The sequence below is a fragment of the Chanodichthys erythropterus genome, chromosome 13 (genome assembly GCF_024489055.1).
Source record: "Chanodichthys erythropterus isolate Z2021 chromosome 13, ASM2448905v1, whole genome shotgun sequence".
Lineage (NCBI taxonomy): Eukaryota > Metazoa > Chordata > Actinopteri > Cypriniformes > Xenocyprididae > Chanodichthys > Chanodichthys erythropterus.
In genome coordinates, this window is record NC_090233.1 from 43,069,507 (window position 1) to 43,092,841 (window position 23,335).

At 38.0% G+C, this 23,335-nt stretch overlaps 3 protein-coding genes across 3 annotated transcripts in view; all 3 read left to right on the top strand.

The window, feature by feature from the left end:
* The window catches only part of dmrt1 (doublesex and mab-3 related transcription factor 1), a 60,282-nt gene that overhangs the window by 34,542 nt on the left and 2,405 nt on the right, over positions 1-23,335 (top strand). The window lies entirely within an intron of this gene.
* On the top strand, positions 7,349-9,891 carry dmrt3a (doublesex and mab-3 related transcription factor 3a). The gene is made up of 2 exons (XM_067407733.1): positions 7,349-7,727; positions 8,921-9,891. The coding sequence occupies exons 1-2, from the start codon at positions 7,349-7,351 to the stop codon at positions 9,889-9,891; spliced, it is 1,350 nt and encodes a 449-aa protein (XP_067263834.1).
* Positions 14,791-18,019, top strand: dmrt2a (doublesex and mab-3 related transcription factor 2a). Its single transcript, XM_067407673.1, has 4 exons — positions 14,791-14,928; positions 15,223-15,589; positions 15,824-15,926; positions 16,769-18,019. Exons 2-4 carry the CDS (start codon positions 15,251-15,253, stop codon positions 17,857-17,859), a joined length of 1,533 nt encoding a protein of 510 aa, XP_067263774.1. The 5' UTR covers positions 14,791-14,928; positions 15,223-15,250; the 3' UTR covers positions 17,860-18,019.

Sequence of the window (23,335 nt, forward strand, 5' to 3'; positions counted from 1 at the left end):
GCTGCATGAAAGATAAAGCCACCCCTGTCCCAAAGTCTCAGTGCATACTGGAGGGAGGGGGACAGGTGCTAGAGCTGCATTTTCTTAAGTCAGGGCTTTTGGATTTAAGAGAAGAAGAGGTCATCATAAAAGTGTTTGATGACTGTACGGTCTGAAACAAGGCCCAGTTTAATCTGTAATAATACATTTATTTGAATTGAATGCATTTTATTTTCGAGGCTTCTGTAAAGATATTAAAGAAGATTACCGGTATATGAGAGAATAGAAGTCCTTGACGGTCAAATTTATGGACAACATGCAGATTGTTGTGTTGAGAAATTCAATATAATTATTACAATTACAAATTACAAAATCAAATATTAGCATGCTTGCGTTGCTCTTTACATACAGTATAACAACCTGTTTAGATTGAATAGAAATACTACAGAAAAATAGCACAGTATTTGTGGTTACATACAGTTCTCATAGATTTACATGCCCCTTGCAGAATGTTAATAATGAACAAAATAAGATCATAAAAAATAGCATGCATGCTATTTTTTTATTTTATTTAGTATGGTCCTGAATAAGCCCTTTTTTTAAAAGAAAGAACAGATGTTTACATATATACACTCACTGGCCACTTTATTAGGTACCCCTTGTTAACACAAATATCTAATCAGCCAATCACATGGCAGGAACTCTGTGCATTCAGGCATGTAGACATGGAGTGCTTTTCATTTCTTATTTGTGCATCCTCGTTTCCTTTCCTTGCATCTTAGCTCCACCCTTTAGGACAGTGTTTCTCAACTCCAGTCCTCGGGACCCACTGCCCTGCACATTTTGTATGTATCCTTTATTTAACACACCTGATTTAGATCATTAGCTCATTAGGAGACTCTGCATGAACTGAATTGAGTGTGTCAGATAAGAGAAACATACAAAATGTGCAGAGCAGTGGGTCCCGAGGACTGGAGTTGAGAAACACTGCTTTAGGATGCGAGGGAAGGAAACACCTGTGTATCCTCGCTCACGACTCCTCAGGAAGCTTCGTTACTACACGTTCCTCGCTCCCCGTGGTGCAATTAGAGAATTGAAATGCCCTTCAAGATGGCTGAGTTTGGTCGGTTTCCGGGTCACAGGCTGGAGGACGGGGGAGGGAGGAAATGAGGAAGCATCTATTTGAGTATTGAGAAGCACCCATGGGGTGCGTCTCAATCAGCTCCCTAGTTCAGTAGTCATGGCACTGATCAGGCAGTCGGACATTTTAAGAGCGGTCTCAATTGCAAAATCATACCAATGCACTGAAACATTTGCTCCCTTAAAAATCCCACAATTCACCTTGAAAACCAGAGAGCATTGATGCTCACTATGTTCCCTTAACGGACGTTCTGAAGCACAAAACATAAGTCACGTGAGCCAACTCACTACACATAATGATGCGATAAGTAAAAAACATTATTTAATTATATTTAAGCATAACAAACAGCTCGCTATAGACAGGTAATGAACATAAGCTAACATAATTTATTTACAGCTGAGATGTTGCAAGTATATATGTAACTAAATATTTCTTATAATGTACTTTAAATAGCATTAAAAAAAATAATGTCAAAGATATCAGCTCTATTGTTCATAAATACTAGTAGTAGTGATGCTGTACAATGAAGACGCTGTCATGTCACTGGAAATGGAGACATGCCGTGTCCCAATGTGTAGTGAGCCAGGGTCCTAACTGTTCTTACCAGTGCCTGAATTAGTGTACACAATATACTGATTCACAACCTAGGAAGTTAGGGATCTGATTGAGACACACACGTGGTCAAGATGATCTGCTGAAGTTCAATCTGAGCTTCAAAACAGGTGGAAGAAAGGTGATTTAAGTGTCATGGTTGTTGGTGCCAGACTGGCAGTTCTGAGTATTTCAGAAACTGCTGATCTACTGGGATTTTGGATGATCTCTATAGGGTTTACAAAGAATGGTCCTAAAACAAGAAAAATATCCAGCAGCAGAAGACCACACCAGGCGCCATTCCTGTCAGCTAAGAACAGGGAACTGAGGCTACAATTCACACAGGCTCACCAAAATTGGACAACAGAAGATTAAAGTCTGATGAGTCTGAATTTTTGCTGTGACATTCAGATGGTAGGGTCAGAATTTGGCATAACAACAAGAAAGCATGGATCCATCCTGCCTTGTATCAATGGTTCCGGCTGGTGGTATAATAGTGTGGTGGATATTTTCTTGGCACACTTTGGGCACGCGACTGCGTGATGCTGTCATGTCAGTGTGGACCATAATCTCTGAATGTTTCCAGCACCTTGTTAAATCTAAGCCATGAAGAATTAAGGCAATTCTGAAGGCAAAAGGGGGGCCAGTGAGTCCACAAGATAAAATAATAATAACTGAAATTACACAAATTTACACAAATGAACCAGTTCAAAAGTTTATACCCCTGAATCAAATATTGTCTGTTGTTACCTGAATGATAAATCACTGTTTTTATATTTTGTGATAGTTGTTCCCTGGATAAAACTGCCTAGTGTTCATTAGGAAAATCCTTGTTTTCTGGCATCTTCTGTATATTTTAACCACTTTCCTGACTATGATTTTGAGATCAAAAAGATGCATTAAAGTCACCATGAAATCGAAATGGACTGTTCTTATTCTTGTTTTTTTATTTTAATTTTTTTATCCATCTTATTCCTGACTAGCCTACTGCGTTTCGAATTATGGGTTGCACTTCTGGTTTGGGGAACTTCCATTTAAAGACTCTGTTCTCTAAGACTGAAACGAATCGTTTCAAATCAAGTATATCTATGGCAAGAGCTCTTTTCAGCCACTGCTTTCTATCCTCGTGATTATTTTCGTTTGTCCCTCTGCATACCGCTGTAATAGTATGAAAAAGGACAGCACATTTGTGGTCTGTCGTTCTGATTTAATTTACGATATATCCCATTAATAATTCACTGGAATGCACGAAGAATCTCTCGTTTTTCTCCTCAAAGCCTCACGTCTCTATCCAGGTTTGTTTTCACAGGTAAATACAATTGATTATCTGTAAAAATTATGGAAATAACTTTAAACTTTAACTTTTTTTTTAACATTTTTAACATTTTTTTATTAAGGCAACGTATATTACAAAATACAGATATCTATCATTATAGTTATAGTTACCCGTCCGTTATTGCTGTGGAAAGAATCACGCTTTTTCATGGCCTGTTGAAAGAACCTTTCTGATGCTTTTACACTTTTGAAATGTCCTTTTAATGTTCGTTGGTTGAAGGTTGAGTAGAATAATGCCTCTCATTGTACCCAGTTTAAAAAAAAATTATATTGCGTTCATCGAATGAGCCTTTCACTGACCGTTTACAGCTTAACGGGAAGTTAGACCCATAATTTGTGCAAAGTGTCATGGGGTGTAGGAATAAGTTGGATAGAACATTACATTATTATGAATAATTTATCAATGTACATCATTATTTTTATGAAATTCATGTACTACCTAATCTTTAATTAAAATAACTTCCCCTCTCTCTTGCAACAACACTTCTCTTCTGTTCTCTGATGACGTGTTTACTAGTGTGAGGGCGGGATCAACCTGTCACTCACATGACTTCACAGCAATGGCAAACCATAACCATCCAATCAATTGCCCATGAACAAAATCAAGTCCCGCCCTACTTTCTTTTTCTTGTCTGGAAGCTGTTTTACTCGGACATAATAGGAAAGAAAACACTATCGAAACTTTAATTTCATGCTGACTTTAAGAGTTAGGGTGTTAACTTTTGAACAGGATGATGTGTACATTTTTCACATTTTGTTAATTCATTTAGTAATGCCATTTAGAAGCTACACATGTACAAGTTTCCCAAAAGACAAAATAAATAAAATTTACCCTGATCATCCAATTCACAAAGTTTATTTTTTTCTTAAAATTATTAATATCTTGCATATTTTGCAAGGGACATGTAAACTTATGAGCAGAACTGTAAGATTTGCCAACTTGTCAATGTGACAAGAAGAGCCATTATAATTAGATTGTTTTAAGTCATTTGAAAATGAAAGCAACACAATATAACTTTTAGTCTTATGACCAATTTAGTACATGCCCAACTATGCCGACAATGTGATCAGGCACTGTCCTGTGAATGTAATGGCTTGAACATGAAACCCTTTTTCCCAGGCACAAATAATTTAAATTAATACAGTAACTGTGCAAGAATAATGAGTGTGATTGATTGGATATGAAACTGTCAGTGAGTTTTACAGTTACATATTTGTTGTTCTAACTTTTGAGTTTCAATTGTACTCAATTGTATATTTAAAGTCCCATTAGAGTGGGTTATAGAGGCAGACAACTATTTTGTTGTCTGCCTTTGAGATGGAGAGGGTGTGGCGGGGAGGTGTGGGTCCTGTCAGAGTCTCAGTGATTTGAGTGCCCTTGGAGGCTCTGTCCATGCAGAGGGAATAACCAGACATTTCACTGGACAGATGTCCCGTCATTACTCACAACATTGAAACTATTGGCTGCCTGTCAGAGAGGCGCAATGAAAGAGAAGCCGATTGGGGTCTCGATGGACAGTTCACAGACTCAACGTTGAGTCTATACATAATTACCACTATAGACCTCCATCAAACCTGACAAAAAGTACAAAATGAAATTTAAGAGCATCATCTATGAAAATGTATCTGTATTACAATAAAGTACAAATATTTAGATTGAACAGACGATGAATGTCAGTATTTCCTGTCTGAAACATTGAAAACCTTTAATAACAAGTAACCTTTTGTGTGTGTAACCTATGGCTGTACGACTTGTTTTCTTTCTGAAATTAATCTCTTATTATATACAGTATAATAATAATACAAATAATTATTCTCATTTGAAAGTTGCTGGGGATAGCTATGTTTGCTAAATAATAATGTAAAATTATTAGGGAGTGAAAATACCTCCAGCACTGAGTGGTTTGCTGTAGAGATTTAGTTGGTGTCATATACTCAGTTTATGGTTTCTTAGATCTTAGACATGGGACATTTACTGGCTTTATTCTGTCCTTCAGCTCAGTATAACAACTTTTGGGCTCCAGATAAACCACAGTCTAGTGCTGCTAGTATGGTTCACTTAACCCACAGAAAATTTCCATACTAATCTTTAACCATTGGAAAAACACTTTTTTTAAAACTACATTTAACTTTGAATTAGTGGTATTTTAGTCATACTTTAAATGCATATGAACTCCCAAAATAATGCTTATCCATTTCTGTTTATTGTATCTCTGTCAAAACATCAGACATCTCTGTTCTCTCCCATTACAAAATCTTCCATTGAATGGATTTAATTAGTAAAAATGTCATGCAGTTCTGACCAGACAGAAAGACAGTATTAGAATTTAAAAAATGTCATATATTTACATAATTTCACTCCCCATCTTAAACAATCTGATTTTTATAGCCTTTGGTTTCATTCATTTTCTTTAATTACATTCAATAGTTTTTTGAATCTTTGCTAGTTGTTAGATTTTTTCTTATTTTATCTAGCATGCTGATATCTTACAGGCAAACAAATTGATCAAATTGTAAAAAAAATATAGTTGATAAATAAATTGTACTTTTCATTTTACATTTAATGGATTTGTGTGGATGGTATATATAGTGCATGTACACCTTATTCTCTTTTTATTTTTCTATTTACATTGAGGCCAATCAGTGGCAGAAAAATAAATAATTTTATTGGAATTTCTGTTGTCCTCCCACTCCCCTTGGTGTGAATTCCCCTCGCCATGCACACACTGCACGCTGCATTATCGTCACCTTGAAATTTCATCTGCTATTTTCCAATTAAAAGCTTAATAGCCCTGGAAACGGAGTTCATGTGGTGAAGTTTACCGTGGCCCCCAGTTCTCAAAGTTGTGCTGCCGGGATCCCATTACGTGCTTGAATAAACCCATTTAGGAACTGAAACGGGACTCGAGGGTGCCCGGTGTTGAGTTTCACTGGACTCTAAAAGCGATGGGCATCATTTTAAAAAAGGTCTGCTGCAATTTACACCCACATCGCGCGCCAAATTGCATTTAAAGTCTGTGTATGTTTACTGTGTGCACAAAACAAAATAGGCCTGTTTAATGTAGATGACATCTCCGTCTTCACCTGATTCAATTCATTTTTTTTTTTTTTTCTTTTTTCATCTGATCCTTCCAATACTCATTTGGTACAAGTCCAAATTATATTGCCCAATTAACTCGCATGCATGTCGGACTATTCAACATTTTTCATGGGAATAAGTTAAGAGCTCATTCAAATGCAAACCACCATATTATTGTCGCCTGTGTTTAATTCGAATTCACAGCGTGTGGTTAAACTAAATACCAAAGCGGTTGCAGGATTTTCATGAAAAGCGCACAGCAGTTATGTGAATTATTTTCTACATTCCCACTTCATTTTTTAAATTACTGCACTCCTAAAAGACTCATATGTTGAAAAATCGCTGTGGGTCCGATTTCAAACAACCAATGAACGTTATGGTGGATTCTTATTATTATTATTTAATTCGAAAAACAATTATAGAGATGATTCAATTAGAGAGATGATTTAAAATAATGCGCATTGTTCAATGACTTTTATGGAAGTCGGCGTTTTAGGATTAATTGCCGTCAATAGCCTAATTTTCGATATTTCACTAAATGTGCTGAAGTTTGTCAAATGCAGCCGATTGGATTCTGACAGAAGTTAGCCAAACTACTTTAAGCAAAACATTGTTTGTGATATAGCCTATACTTGTGTTACAGTATGTAAATGTAAAGCCTAATAAAATCATAATTTACAATAGTATGTTTTGTTGATGTATCATCCTATATACAGATCCTAACTGCCAGAGCTCGAGCAGCCAAGTTGCTATGGCTACAAACTTTTGAGACACCTTCAACCTTTTATTTGGACTTCCTTATAAGGGCTCCAAGTTTTAACAGATCAGACATAATTCCCACGCTGCTTAAAACACTTAAAAATAGTAAATCCGTAGGGTATTTGTATTAAAAGTTTGCATATCGGTAAGATATTGCTTAAACTCTATTTGTAATTAGAAAAAAGCGAGACTTCCTCTCTCCATCCAGTATCAGGGGGATGTAAATGGCTCGTGACAGTGATTTGAGAAATAGAAGTTACTCGTTAGTGCGTGTCAGATCGCCTGATGCACTTCTTTATTGCGGGGCGAAAGGTGGATCCTCGTCTTAAAGAGTCAACACCTCTCATCACGAGTGTAGCGAGCAGTAGAGGGGCTTGATCTCTTCACTATACTTGACAGCACTCTTCCTCTACTGCTTATCTGATGCACTTGCGCCTCTGGCACCTCTGGAAACGACTTGAGAAATGAATGGCTACGGATCGCCCTACCTCTACATGGGGGGCCCGGTGTCCCAGCCGAGAGCGCCCCTCCAGAGGACCCCCAAATGTGCCCGCTGCAGGAACCACGGGGTGCTCTCCTGGCTGAAAGGGCACAAGCGTTACTGCCGTTTTAAGGACTGCACTTGCGAGAAATGTATTCTAATAATCGAGCGCCAGCGGGTCATGGCGGCTCAGGTGGCGTTGAGGAGGCAGCAGGCGAACGAGAGTTTGGAGAGTTTGATCCCGGAGTCACTGAGAGCGCTGCCTGGCATCACGGTGGGGAGCGGGGAGCAGAACAACCCACGGACAAGCGACATAGACCTCCGCTGGAGCACAGAGACAGTGACCCCTAAACCACCGCAAGGTAACCGCTTACACAAGTAACGCAATGTTTTAGACATTTTACTCCGGAAAACACAAGCGTTTTGCGTGTTGGGAGGTTCTTTCAAATTATTTGTAATACATCGTTTTATTTGATTAATTAGCTATAATTTGCCTGTTATTTTATTGTTGTTACAAAATTAAGCTATTATATATATATATATATATATATATATATATATATATATATATATATATATATATATATATATATATATTATAGAAAAGGATAAACGAGATCATGCCTAGAGTTTTAAACCACAATTCTTTTAAAATAACATTGTCACGTTAATGTTCGCAACAATAAAAACGTAATTATCACAAATATCTAACAAAAATAATCTTTGCACGTAGCAACATCTTACTGATTGAGACAACATGATAAAGCATAATGCGGGCATTTTTGTTTTCTGGAAGTATAACCTATTTTCCTGACCCGGAAAAATAAACGTATATAGCTAGTTAATTTTGTTCTTATTGAAATATTTTTGTAGATATATAGGCTATTAATTATAGTTGTGTTCCTGATATTTTAACCCTCGCAAACACGTTTATTGGACCAACTTTTTTTCTACATACGAGATTAAAATGCTAGCATCCCAAACCTGAAAGTTCTGCTAAATTATTTAGTCAGACACGAAGCCGAACGAAATTCGTCGTATTTCGATGATGAATTTGGATCGTTTGAAAGATGCACATCACATGCAACAGAAAAGACCCTGCCGATCATTTCGGAAGAGGTCAAGCTGAAATGCAAAGCAAGTCCAAATGAATGTAAAATGTTTCTAAAGTAATCAGTTTGCAAAACTGTAGTGAAGTGGAATCGACAACAGATTTCTCAGTGCCACCGCGTCAGCGTTTTTATGCGAACAGTTAATAAAGTCGCCCATTATAAATCACAGGAGTGCTGACAGCTCGATAACCTGAATGTTGCACTTCCAGTCTGCAGAATCGGACAATGTTTGAGTAGGTACAGCGAGTCAGAATTTTAGCTGGACTTGGGTGATTATCAGACCTTTAAAGATTTAAAATAAAAATAGCTATTAGACTGGTGGTTTCATAATCATTTTGATTTTTTTAAAATCATAATGCAGATGCAGCATCACTGTATTACCATCTTTTAATGTACAGTATGTTCATGAAGTCTGTGCTTGTGTGTGTGTGTGTGTTCTCCAGACCCAAATGAGGATCTGTCTGGTGAGCAGTCTGGTGGAGAGAACGGAGGTAGTGCCAGTGACAGAGAACCAGAACCAGTCAGCTCGCCTGAGGAGTCTAAACCTAATTTGTGTTGCACCCCTGACACATCAGACCCGACTCCCCAGCTCGAGGAGTCCCGCTTTAGCCTGTCTAAATCCTGCACTGAGCCAGAGCCCAAAGCTGACAACCCCAAATACTCTCCTGAGCCCAACCTCCTCATCGAAGGCCTCTCAGGCTCTGTATCTCTTCCTTTCAGTCTGAGGGCCAACCGACCTCCACTGGAGGTCCTGAAGAAGATCTTCCCAGCCCACAAACCAGCCGTCCTGGAGCTCATCCTGAAAGGCTGCGGTGGGGACCTGGTTGGAGCCATCGAGATCCTGCTGTCCAGCCGTTCCGCAATGAAACCAGAAAAGATCCTGTCTGAGAACTCGGATGCCCTGGTTCTCCCGTCAAACGGCCACCTTTTTGAGCACCCGCTGAGCTCTTACCCGGTCTCGTCTTCCAAGTGGTCGGTCGGTTCGGCCTTCCGTGTTCCCGATTCCCTGCGCTTCTCCTCGGAGCCTTCTGGTGGAGTTGTACCAGGCCCTCTTAGCATGCCGCTACAGCACGGCTTCCCCCAGCCGCCTCGATACCCCCTCATGCTGAGGAATTCGTTGAGCCGTGGCCAAGCCGGGCCCTTCATGCACAACGATGTGACTCTGTGGAATACCATGACTTTACAGCAACAGTATCAGCTGCGCTCACAGTATATCCCGCCGTTCTCAGGCCCCTCGGCCGGAGTGATCCGCAGCTCACCGCTCCTCACCAGCAGACCCACCGAGGAGCATCGGATCAGCATCCAGGAGGAGAGCTGCCCTGTCATTGCCAAACAGAGCATGTACGCTGCAGATGAGGAGTATGATGAAAGATCTGACTCCTCAGACTCCAGGATCCTGAATAATTCCTCCTAACTTCTGCTCACTCCAGTGCTTTCAATAGGAGGATGGGAAACAAATGGCTTTTTGAAATGATACAAAAGAGACACTGCTCGTCTAGGAGCGTAATGAAAAGATATACATTGCTTTACTTGAGGTATTGTATTTCTACCAGATCTGAGGTTGTTGTGCCAACTTAATCATGTGTGGAATAACATTAGCTTTAATTTTGGGGGGGAAATTCATTAAGGTACTATTATTTGACCAAAAAATCTGAATAACTTAATATATTTGAGCACAGTGATCTCTATTTCCACTTTGCATGAAATGTACCATTGATAATGATTTATTGTAAAAAAAAATAAATAAATAAAAATATTCCAGCAGTCCTGCATGTAAAAGTATGGCAAATAAACCTTCTATGAACTGTTATTGTCATTGTGTTTACCTGAAGCAAACATATAGCTACATGCATTAGATATCTGCAAAACAAATTTTTATCATTTTCAAAAACAGCATTAGGTAATAAATTAGGCATTTATTTATTAGGATTTGTTTTATGAATACAGAATATATCTTCAAAGAAAGAAAGAAAAACAACATAATACAGCAACTCTTTAGAATTAAAAATTAAAAGTCATGAATTTGTTTTGTTTGATTTTTTTTTTATAAGAGAATGACAATTCAGTAGTAACTCATTAGAATAAAAAATGTAAAAGGAATACCTACCATCTTGTCTCATTTAATCCACTACCAATTCAGCCCCTTGCCTCCTGCAAATAACATTAATGCAGTAAGTACAGCTGTAAGGCTATATATCTATATAGTTCTTTAGTATATAATTAAGCCTATAGCTTACCACTAATAATACCAACCTCTTTATTTTGTTTTGAACCAGTCATTCATAATTAAATAACATTTGCTGTTTATTATCTGATCGTTTACGTTAATGTCAATGTAAAAAAGAAAAAAAAAATTAAAAAAATGAACAAAAAAGTATTTTTAATGGATCTAAATTATTTGCGTTTCTCAATGAAATGAGCAGGAAAATGAGTTAACTGCGCCATCCAGTGGACCTTTTTAACAATACACAATTTCGTGACTACTGACCCAAAGAAGAAAAAAATCTTCAAAAATATGCCCGATTCCTGTTTTTAGTGTTATTATTCGTAAATACGTAACATACACATCTAGCCAACAATAAAGGCTAATATGTTTCAATCTAAAAAAAATAAAAGGTTCCAAAAAGTTTTTTTTCTTCTTTTTTTCCAAACCAGTGCCATTGAAGAACCTTTCAGTGAACAGATCTTGAACCCATTTTTTACTTAATGTGAAGAAGTTTAAAAGACCATTTTTCCTACCTTTAAAGAATCTTAATGGAAATGTTCCATTGTTTCTAAAAATTCTTCATGGAACCATGGATGCCAATAAAGAACTTAAAAAAAAAAAAAAAAAAAAAGTGTTCGATTAGAATTAGATCTTATGGGAAAAATAAAATTAATCTAAAATCATTCACGGTGAATTTCATCCTTAATGTAAAAACGCGAGAATTGTTCAATCATCTGTCAAATTCTAAATTATATAATTCCTAATTTATTATTATTAATAATATCGATAATCGAAATATCGTTTTAATGCATTACCGCCCCTGTGAAAGTGCTTTTTGTGCAGGAATCAGTAATGACTCAATACTGTCACCTTGTGATTGTGTAGCTACAAAAAAAGTCATGACGTCATAGAAGTTGTTATAATTTGCAATCAAGGCCTTCAATCTGACACAAGTTATGCAAATATGTCAAACAGAACATATTCAGCGTCTGAGGTACTGACGTACCCGACCATATAATAGCCTGCTACATTCATATGGTCTACATTTAGAACAACATAACCTGCAGTGGCGATGTATTGTGACTTGTTGCTTGTTTAAGACGCCCTGTTTAGGTTTCATAATGTTTATAAACGTATATGTAATGCTAAACCAGCGGTCGCTCGAGTGTGCAGGTGTTGCACTTCTATTTAACACATCTATTGACTTAACCGAGCGACAGCTTTTAATGTTGACATTTGAATCTGTGCCTCTAAGTCAACACGGCTCTGTGTTCTCGTATACACCAACCGGACAGACAAATTATGAGTGGTTAAGCGTTCAGCAAGTTGCACGTGTTACCAATCCATCAAGCGTCTTCAAATGCTAATTAACATAACAGGGATTCAGTGAACGCGCAAGTCTCTTTGTCTCTACACTCAGCTCAGGTTACATTGCAGTGTGTAACATGTGACACACCCTCAACCAAACCAGAAACTTGGACGCGATTGGCTTGTCACACATTGGTTGTATAGCCTAAATAAATATCCAAGAACGTGTCTGAAGGCGTTTTAACCATGATGGACCTGCATTTTACTGTAATAGAAAGTAAACTATTGTATAACATGAATCCTAAACGATGCAGGCATAAAAACATAAAACCCTCATTCCCAAACACAAGCTAATCTGCAAACAAACATAGCTTATAAATAGCCTACATATGGGAAATATGACAAAAAATGGTTATAAAACAACCGCTTGCGTAGGATAGCCTAGGCTTTTACGTAGGCTATAGGCTAAAGAATACTAAACAATAAACACACTCCGATTTTTTTTCTTTTTTCTTTTCTCCATTTGGCATTGTCATATGCGTTTAGAAGAAGGCAACAGAGAAGATCAAAGCATTCCACATGGGGAAATTGCACCCTGGGTAGCAGTTGGGATAGCTGGCCGTAACCTTGCTAATAAATTAAGAGGGAAGAAGGGCGAGTGACAAAGCTGCACCTGCACGGCAAACATCTTCACCACATGTGAGAAACAGACAAGACCAGACAATTAGGCCTTACCAAAATCACCCTATACCATTCTGCTTAACTTAAATGAAAATGTGTCACCAAATCCATTAATATAATCTAATTTAAATGGCATTAACATTTTCTAATCCCCAAATTGTGTGCTTAAGGAAGCGTCGCGTCATTAAAATGGGAGGTTCAAGCGTCAATAAGTAACTAGCCTCGTCCCTTTACGACTAATATATTAATAATTTGTTGTTGTTATTGTTTAATATATAGATAGGCCTATATTAAAAAATATAGACGAACAATTAGCTATTTAGCAATTAGCTATTCCTATTAGCTATTTATTTTTTCGCGAACGAAAACGAGGCTGTGGAAGATGTAGCCTACAGGCTGTTCAGTCGATTGTTTTGTACCTGGGTGTCGATTATTCAGCTGACGCGAAATTAAAAAGGCATTTAAATACCCGTGTATGTATTGTACGATACACAAAAAAACTTAAAACAGCATAATTCGTCGAATGAAATATAGGTCTAGGCTTTATCCAGCGTTTCCCAGGTCTGTAGGCACACAATCAGTGCACATTTTTGGATATTTGGAAATCTATTTCTGGTCCTGGAGATCAGGAAGAGTTTGAAAATGTGTAGTGTTGGTGTGCCTCCAGGAACAGGGTAGGGAAACACTGATCTATCCCTCGTATCCTCGTTTTCATTTGTGATTAAATGAACACGGCGCCTTTAATAAGGTGCATTATAATTATTTTACAAGTTATAATATTATTATTCCATTGTTACATGCAAGATATTGAAATACAACCAGACATTTCTTCACATCACGCAGCACAATATTGTATGCAAAGTCCAAGCACATAGTTGTCGTTCATTTAAGCTTTACTCTCCCGTGCACGTCCCGCATATGCTGCTGTCTGTATAGAGCAAAGCCATCATGGATAGTAGCTGTGACATTCTTTAGTGTCAGTTGATTTTACTTTGTTTTGAGAAACATCACACATGGTAGGTCGATCGGGACAAAGAGAATTGTGTTTTGTGTAGCACTCCCGCATGCTTAGTCAATGTTTTTTTAAGTATCGCTTGTTGTGTCAACTGTCATATCACGCTCAATCTTGAAAAGTTGAAAACAGTGTTTAAATGCATCCCCGAAGGGTTGTGCAGTGTCAACAGCAACTCAGAAAGATATGAATTGGTGTAACAAGAGATCTGGTGTCTTGTTAGCAGCCAAACTCATTTGTCAGACAACCGCGTCTAATCATTATAAAAGAATTAGACAAATGTATTAAACATTTTAAGTAAATTTCTATTCAAAGTTTTAAGATAATTATTTAAAAATGTCAAATTAATCTTGCTAAAAAGAATAATTATACACATCTTAAAGCAAACAAACAAAAACAAAAAACACCTGTATGGCAACGCTGTTAGGTGCATTTGAATAAAAATGAAAATTTTTTGCATTCACCAACTGTAATTTGAATATTGTCAATTAGTGGTTACTTTAGCCACTGCGAGCACATTAACGAAATATTACAACGTAACTTGCAAATATGCGTTTGCTTATAATTGAATAAACATCATAATTCAGTTGTCCAAAAATATGCAAGTGCAATAAATGTAACTTCACCAAATATTCAAGTTCCTTTCTTTAAGCATCTGCCAGAGTGTCAAGTTTTTAATTAACTTATTTATTTTATTAAATACTACTTTATTAATCTCACTCACTGTCATTTCTAAACAGGAAAATAATTTAATGTAATGGAGTTGTAAGTCTTAGCAATAAATAATACATTAATAAGCCGAGACACGTGGGGTTGAAACTATACGTGAACCCCCACTGTCTTCCGTGATTAATTGATAGTTTCCTAGAAATGTTTTATTTGTAACTTCAGCCCATTAAGAACTTCGTTTAGAGAGCGATTCGACTCCAGCCAACTGGGAAGCGCCGTTCACACGAATCCAATCGGGATGTGGTGTCACACACCGTTTCCTGATTGGCTCTCTGCGAGGGGAGCTTCCCCATTGGCTGTGCCAGATTTGCTGCGCGGACCTTAGAGTTGAAAGGCTGAGAGAGACTCTCAGCACATTTCAGTGACAGATCAGGTAGTCTAAATGTTGCTGACTGAAAAAAAATTGAAGGTGGCCTAATTTACTTTGTAGCAGCGCGTCTTATCGCTTCAGCATCTCTGGGAGAGGAGAAAACTATAAAGACTTTTGGATATTCACTCATCCTTTATTGGGAAAGGTAAGTGTCTTTTACAAAGGAAGTCTGAATGCTACAGAAATAACATGTGAAATAAATATGTTGTAAAAAAACAAAAAAACAATATGCGTTTAATTGTTGATTTATTTATTTATTAAAGTAAAATCAAAGTTACAAGCTACCTTGATTTACAAGCACTTTGGATTTAAATGATGCAAATCTAATCTGACTCTTTAAAACCCCAAGTAAAAATGACAATAATATACATGATTTGAAATAATTTATTATAGGTTTAAAATAATTTACTAATTTACTGTCATCTTTTCTTCTGGACAGCATCTATTTACTTACACGCGTTCTGAAAATGACGGATCTGTCGGGCACGGAGTTTGAGATCGATGTGGAGGGCCTGGAAACAGAGAGCGATGATCAGGCGGTGTTCGCCGGCACCGGCGAGGACGAAGCGGGGTCCAAAGACGATGACAAACCCAGCCGCTTAAACCTCGGGTCTGGGGACCAGCGCAAACTGAGCCGCACTCCGAAATGCGCCCGTTGTAGGAACCACGGCGTAGTGTCTTGTCTTAAGGGGCACAAGAGATTCTGCCGATGGAGAGACTGCCAGTGTGCAAACTGCCTTCTGGTGGTGGAGAGGCAGCGCGTAATGGCTGCTCAAGTGGCCCTGCGGAGACAGCAAGCGACAGAGGTGAGTGCGCGCAAACTAATACATTACTCCTGAAAACACTATTTATTGTAATCGATATAAAATCGAGGAAGCAAAATTGAATGACGAAAGCTTAAGAATGTGAAACAAAACAGTGACAGGCAGACTTTTCTGAATGTTGTCAGTCAGATCAAAACATTACCGCATTGCTACAGAAAAAAAAAAAAAAAAAAGCTTACTTTTTAGAGCTAAATGTCATGTTTACAACAATTTTAGGACAAAAAGGGAATATCTGGGAAGCAAATACCAGTGGAAAGGCGAAGTATCTATCAGCGACACATCCGTCCATCGACCATGCTGGCAAAAAGTATTTTAGAAGGTAGGTAAAAATATAAAAACAAACTGCATGTACAAATTGAGAACTCTTCCAAACTTCTTATATAAAGCTCAAAATTGATCTATCACACTTTTCCCCTTCTTTTTAAAACTAATTTTACCCCTCTTTTCTCCTCTTCTCTCAGCTTTTCTTGGACTTCTGTCCATTTCAAATTAATTCACTCGGTTCCTCTCTGGATATTTTCATGGTGTAAGCTTCTTTTAAATACAGCATGTTTAACTTACTAATATAACTTACTAGTTTAACTTGCAGCATGATTAACTTACTGATATATATATATATATTATAATATCATGCATTCTGGGTTTTTAGGTTAGTTATATATATCAAATGAATTCACATGGTTCCTCTCTGGATATTTTCATGGCATAAACTTCTTACTAATATATATATATATATATAGATATAGATATATATGTATAGATATATATATAGATATACATATACATATAATATATCTATCACATGAAGAATTCAGATGCAAAAGCCTCTAAGTCTGTCTGAAGTTTTTCTTTAAAATTAGCATTTTTATCAGACTCGTACATTTGATTGGGCTGAGGCTGGAATTTGGAGGGCTTGAAGTGAAAGAATTTGAAGAAAGAATAATATTTGTGGAGAGCATTCACTCAGAATCATTATCTCATTTTTGACCGAGGTGGCTTTTAGAGGCTTTTGCCATGGGAGTCTTCATATATAATCTGTGCATGATATTTTTGATGAAAAAAACTTAAATTGAACAAATCAACAGAAAAAAAAAAAAAGTGTCATAAATCCGGTCTGTTGTTCTATATAAATGAAACCAAATGAATCTTCTTCGTTCACAGGATATCGTCCAGTGCAAAATGACCCATATCTAGGTGCCAGTCCCGCTTTGCCCCCTCCACTGAGCGACCGCATGAGAAAGAGACGAGCCTTTGCCGACAAGGAGCTGGAGACTATCATGCTAGAACGAGAATATAAAGAACGGGAGCTTCTCGAGTCCAGCCAGTCCAGCTCTGCCTCACTCTTTCTTCCCGGCAATATGGTCCATGCTTCCGAGTATAACTCCTACAAGACAGCCTTCTCATCCTCCTCGGCCCCATCCACGGTCGAACCTTCTCCCAAAGACCTCTGCGGCTTTCTGCCTGGCTGTCTGGATCTGTCCCTGCAGTATGCTGCCACAGGTGGGACGACAGCTAACGTGGAGCTCATCTCCTCTAACGTCAGCGTAGCGACCACCTATCGCCAATACCCGCTCTCGCCGCGCTTCGTAATGTGGCCGCGGGGCAGCAGCAGTATTAGCGATGCCCTGTTATACCAGCAGTGCCTCTTGAACGCCACCGCAGTCCAGAACTTGAAACCTGGAGCTGTTTGGGATCCAAAGATGATGAGCTCTACCGAGAGCCACCCGCCAGAGCACGAGGCAGCCGCGTCCAGGCTCGAGGGGTCTCGAGTGGCTCCAGAGCCCTGTGACCTCCAGCCGGGGCCCAGAGAGGCTCAGACAGGACTCGGCCAGAACGGAAGTGCCCGTTCAGCCTTCTCGCCTCCTAAGAGGGCGTATGGACAAGCTTTCCCAAATGTACCTCCACATGCAGGAAGCCATGAGCATGTGATCAACAACATGAGCAAAGACGCTGCCAAGCACACGCTGTCCATGAAGCTCAACTCCTTCCATTCGCTCATACAGCAGACACTCAATGACAAGAATGCGGAGATGAATGGGCCGTACTGTAAGGAACTGCTAGAGGAAGCAGCAAAAAAGTTCAGGGAGGGTACAGCCAAAGAAACAGTGGGACTCAAAAGCTCAGAGAGAGCGGGAAAGGACTTTGTAGCAAAGCCGTGGAGCACCAAGGTCACCGCAGGAGAGTCTCTGTCATTCTCAGTGGAAGCCATATTAAAAAGACCTGCGCTTTCTTTAAATCGGACATCTCAGTAAGGCTTCCTGCTAAAAAGAAAAAAAGAAGAAGAATTTTTAAAGTAGATGCTTACTTTCTACTGATTGTATATTTATTCGCACGCATATTTGGACATTTAGAAAAAGAAATGTCAGAAAAATGATCCTAGCATTAATCTAAGCATCTGTTTTTTTTTTTTTTTTCCCCACACTTCTGTATATATAAAAATGTACATACCATTTAAGACATGCATGTTGTATATTATAATACATCATAATGTGCAGATTATTTAAATATGTAAATGTTAATTTTGCTACTTTAAACGTGTCAATAAAATGAAATTTTTAAATATTTTAAGATGTCCCATGTTCCAACCATACTTTGTTATTGTGGTCTTATTTTGACATAAAAGTAATTTGTTTATATGATTTAATCAAGGCAAACAAATTAAAAACAGTTAATTTAAAATATGCATACAAAGTTAAAAACAATATATAAATAGAATAATTGAATGACTGATAAATTTGAGCAAACAGTTGCTTGACGTGTTCAAGATTCTGGATTGAGGCTTTTACAGAGAAACAGCAACACTTTTTTGTTGTTACATTCTAGAGTCAATGTAAATCTGCAACTATATAAACGTGATTCTTACTCAATTTAATTCAGACAGATGACAATGAGCTTTTTGTGTACATTGTTAGAGAGGCAACCATTTACACTGGCCATTAAGTTTATATAGTAACTATGTGTGTTCATCTAAAAGTTTAAATGATTTTGTTTAATTATTCCACTTTGTGCAAATATGGAGCACCTGCTCAAGACATTAATTGTCTACATGTATCACAGATGTCGCTGAAAGAAACTTGAGAAGTCCATAAATTGTGAAATCCCTTTTACAATTCACTCTTTTAACATTTAGCTTTAGCTGACGTCAGATTATGCAGGGAAGTGTGTAAATGCAGCAATTGTATTCTGAAGATGACACACGCGAAGGATTAAAAAAATGACAGCTAAAGGAAGAAAAAGAAAGTTAACAAATTATACTTTACTACATTAAGGCTTGCGTCTGATTCCGTTCTATCATGTGAAATAAACCCTGAGCGTTATTTTAGTCTGCCTATTAAGATGAAATTTCCAAACTAGATTGTAAACGGACCCAATAAATGTTAACAATATAAGACTGAGACATTATAGTTAAAATGCTCATTGTACAGTTCATTGGTTCAGATGGAATCATTTCTGGCTTCAAATGGAGCAGGGAATAGTCTCTTAGGAAAGCCCTCTGCACGATATCTCCTAAAACCACTGAGAAGCTAGCATGAAATTATAGATTGACTACAGCTGTTCTGTTAGTCAAATTCAGCTTTCTTAGAAAGAATGTATATCCTGGTAAGACAATCAAGAAACAAACCATCACATTGTCTGTATCACTATAGAAAGTTGTTCTGTGCTCATTTTACCTGTTATCTCTTCACTTATTTACTGTAAACATTTTCCGTAAATACCCTTGCGATGTGGAAAATGGGTCAGTAATTTTGCAACAGTAGGAGAAGCTTCTGAGTTCAAATATACTGAAGCCAGTGAGGGTCGATTGTAACAGTAGGACACTGGATCTGCTGTTGTCATCAAGACTGATGAGCCCTGTTCCCATAGTGTCAGATTTAGCACATTAGCAAAGTGCCATCACTAGCATTGCCAGCATGTTTGTTCAGTTCCTTTTACTAGATCCTTATGTCAGTCTAAGTTAACCTATCTGTTTCGAAACGGTTGCTAGCACATTTGGAACGAGGTTAGAACCTTGCTGCCTTTATATTTCCTTAAAGTGTTAGTTCACCCAAAAATGAAAATTCTGTCATCATTTACACACCCTCAAGTTGTTCCAAACCTGTATAAACAAAGCAAGATATTTTGAAGAAAGTTTGTAACCAGGCCACTTTGGAGCACCATTGACTTCCATAGTAGGGGAAAAAAAATACTATGGAAGTCAATGGTGCCCCAGAACTGTTCAGTTTCCCACATTCTTCAAAATATCTTTCTTTGTGTTCAGCAGAAGAAAGAAATGCATACAGGTCTGGAACACCTTGAGGGTGAGTAAATGATGACAGAAAACATCAGGCAAGGCAGTTTATTATCTAAATGCAGAAAAACACCACTCGCTCCAAAAAAGATTACATTTTTTATTAGTATTTTTTTGTTTTTAAAAAAATAGCACTCATAAACCTCACTAAATATAGTTGGATTTATGCTTAATACTAAACCAAAAACTATTTGTTAATGATATATACTCTAAAAACAACATTTAGCTTTAACGTGTATCTTATTTTAAGAACACTAAGATATTTTTTTACTAGAAAACAAGACAAAAGTACTAATGAAAACGTTTTGTGCAGCTTGAATAAAACAATGAAAACGCACTTCTGTTCATTTGCACTGCTGCACGGTTTACACCCAAAACATTTGTCTGGCCAGAGTAAGTGAGGACAACCCAAACTGGCCAGGCCACGTCATTGTCCCACCTCGCACCTTCTTTTTCACTCGTTCCTCCCCAGGCGCAGAACAAACCCATCTCTCAATCTGTTGACTTTGTCGCCTCGGTTGCACAGCACACAGGCCGAGGCCTCGCTGCAAGACGCCGCTCATTTAACACATATTAAGTCGGAGAGCATGCGAACCTTAACACAGGGAAGTCACGAGGTTATTTTGACATGCGAAGTAAATGGCGTGCTGTAAATTTCGCATTGGCTTTCACCAACGCATGAACGAAAGGGGCAGGATCCCAATTTGTTACCCTCATTTCAGTACCAGCAGCTTTTGTGTGGAATTCCTGCAAGGCGACATGTAATATAATAAGAAATGTGTAGCGCAGAAGCTTTTGTCAAATTTGCGGCTCTTAATTACCACGTTTGCTAAGCTGACAGCTGATGAAGTTAATGCGGGTAGTTGAAGTTGTGTCTGCTCACACACAAACTACCATCATCCTCTGTGTTTCCATGGCGGAACCTTGTCAGGCAGGTTTATATCATTAACACCTGTGGGATGTTTTTCTTTTCTCCTTCCTTTCACTTACCCCTCTCTGTCAGCGTTTCAACACATGAACAAACACTCTTTCTTTTACAACATTCACTGTATTCTCCAATAAATAACAGCTGAGTATATCAAGAGGTTTTCCCTAAACAAACAATGCTGAGAATGCCACCTCCTCCCTTTCATGACAGGTTCATAAAGTAATCAGCCAAAGTGACAAGTCAGGGAGCGTGTGAATTGTGAAGCGGAGTACAAATGAATATCACTTTCAGATGTTCATATCGAAGCCAAGCCATGTTGCGCTTGTGGCATTTATTCAAAGGTATTATTTACATGGATCCAAACAATAGTACAGTCCTGACCTCCTCGCTGTGCTCCTGATTTTAAGCTCTCGTTTTTCGTTGTAGTTTGTTCGCAACATTTCCGAGACATTCAAGTAGATAAGCAAATCGCCTCAAGTTCAATGCAAATGCTTGTAAATCTGAATGTTTGTAAAGCGCTGCCTGTAACAGCATTTCGTCTTGATCTGTCCCGGTTGGCCTTGGCCTGTATGTCCGTTGCATGTTTTTGTATCGCTCATTCGACTCTTATTGTTGAGGGGCGTTTTTGCGTGATTTTAGCCGGAGTGTATTGTGTGTACAAGAGCAGCAAACTATCTTCTGTATCCAGCAATGCATGGTCTTAATTTGCGATTCTGAAAGGAACATGGAAATTGTATGGAAATCCTTGGAGAGGGATGTCAGATTTTACTGCAAAAGTCATTTTCAAAGATCTTCGCTTAGGCTCATTTACAGTGTCCTAGCATGAGAGCTGAGGAATGATAATCGAAAATACACTTTGACCTGTTCTAATGTGCTTTTTAGTCTAATAAAAGCTTGTTTTGCTGATTTGTTGCATATAATTGAAACGGAAAGATACAGTATCGTTCATAAGTTTGGGATCAGTACGTTTTTTTTAAGGAAATTATTATTTTTATTCAGCAAGAACGCATTAAAGTGATCAAAAGTGACTGCAAAGACTTTTATATTGTTACAAAAGGTCTATTTCGAATAAATGCTGTTCTTTTGAATTTTTTATTCTTCAAAGAACCCTGAAAAAAAATTTTATAAAAAGAAGAAAAGAGGATTAGTTCACTTCTGAATGAAAATTTTCTTATAATTTACTCACCTCCATGTCATCTAAGATGTTCATGACTTACTTTCTTCAGTCGAAATGAAATTAGGGTTTTTAAGGGAAAACATTCCAGGATTCTTCTTCTTATAGTGGACTTCAGTGAGGTTCAACGGGTTGAAGGTCCAAATTGCAGTTTCAACACACTCTACACGATCCCAGACAAGGAATAAGGATCTTATCTAGCAAAACGATATGTCATTTTCTAAAATAAAACAAATAATGTATATACTTTTTAACCACAAATGCTCGTCTTGCACTGCACTGCAATCCACACGCATGACGTAATAAAAAGTTTCAACATAAGTATATACATTATTTATTTATTTTTTTTTAGAAAATGACCAATCGTTTTGCTAGAAGACCCTTATTCCTCGTCTGGGATCGCATAGCACTTTGAAGCTGCACTGAAACTGCAATTTGGACCTTCAACCCACTGAACCCCACTGAAGTCCACTATATAGAGAAAAATCCTGGAATGTTTTCCTCAAAAACCTTAATTTCTTTTCGACTGAAGAAAGTAAGTCATGAACATCTTGGATGACATGGGGGTGAGTAAATTATCAGGAAATTTTAATTCAGAAGTGAGCTAATCCTTTAAGCAGCACAACTGTTCTCAGCATTGATAATAATGTTTCTTGAGCATTACAATGATTTCTGAAGGATCATGTGACACTGAAGTCTGGAGTAATGATGCTGAAAATTCAGCTTTGACTTCACAGGAATAAATTACAAATAATATAAAACATAATGTAAAAAAAACCAAAAAAAAAACAGAAAAGAATTATTTTATATTATGATATTATTTCAATATAATATAATTAATATAATTTTTAAATGGCAGATTTTGACCTCAACTCCCCAACGCACAGATCCTGAATATATATTTACATTTAATTCAACCCTTTCTCAAACACACTGTCAACCATTCAATGAGGAAACATTAAAAAGTCGTTAACAAGCTAGTAGAGGGGGCTCAGCTCCCCCGGGGGCCGCGGTAGCTTCGCTGAAGAAGTTATCACCCATTATTGGAGTCCAATGACAAAACACAGCTCTGTTTTCCCAGAGAGCACGCTGTTGGCTTCCCATCGCTATCCACAAACCCTCAGCTTGGGGTTAAGAGTCCGGCCCCTGAGGCTACTTGACATCTGCCCTGGCCGTGGCTCTCTGATTCCTCCTCTCTGTGCATTCTTGGGGTAATGCCTGCTGGGAGAGAGGTCTCACTTCCCTCGCGCAAGCAGGCCGAACAAAGTCTCGCTGAAAGATCAGGCGAAGGGGAAGAGATTACATGTCAGGTTAAGAGTGGGTGAGAAGCAAACACGG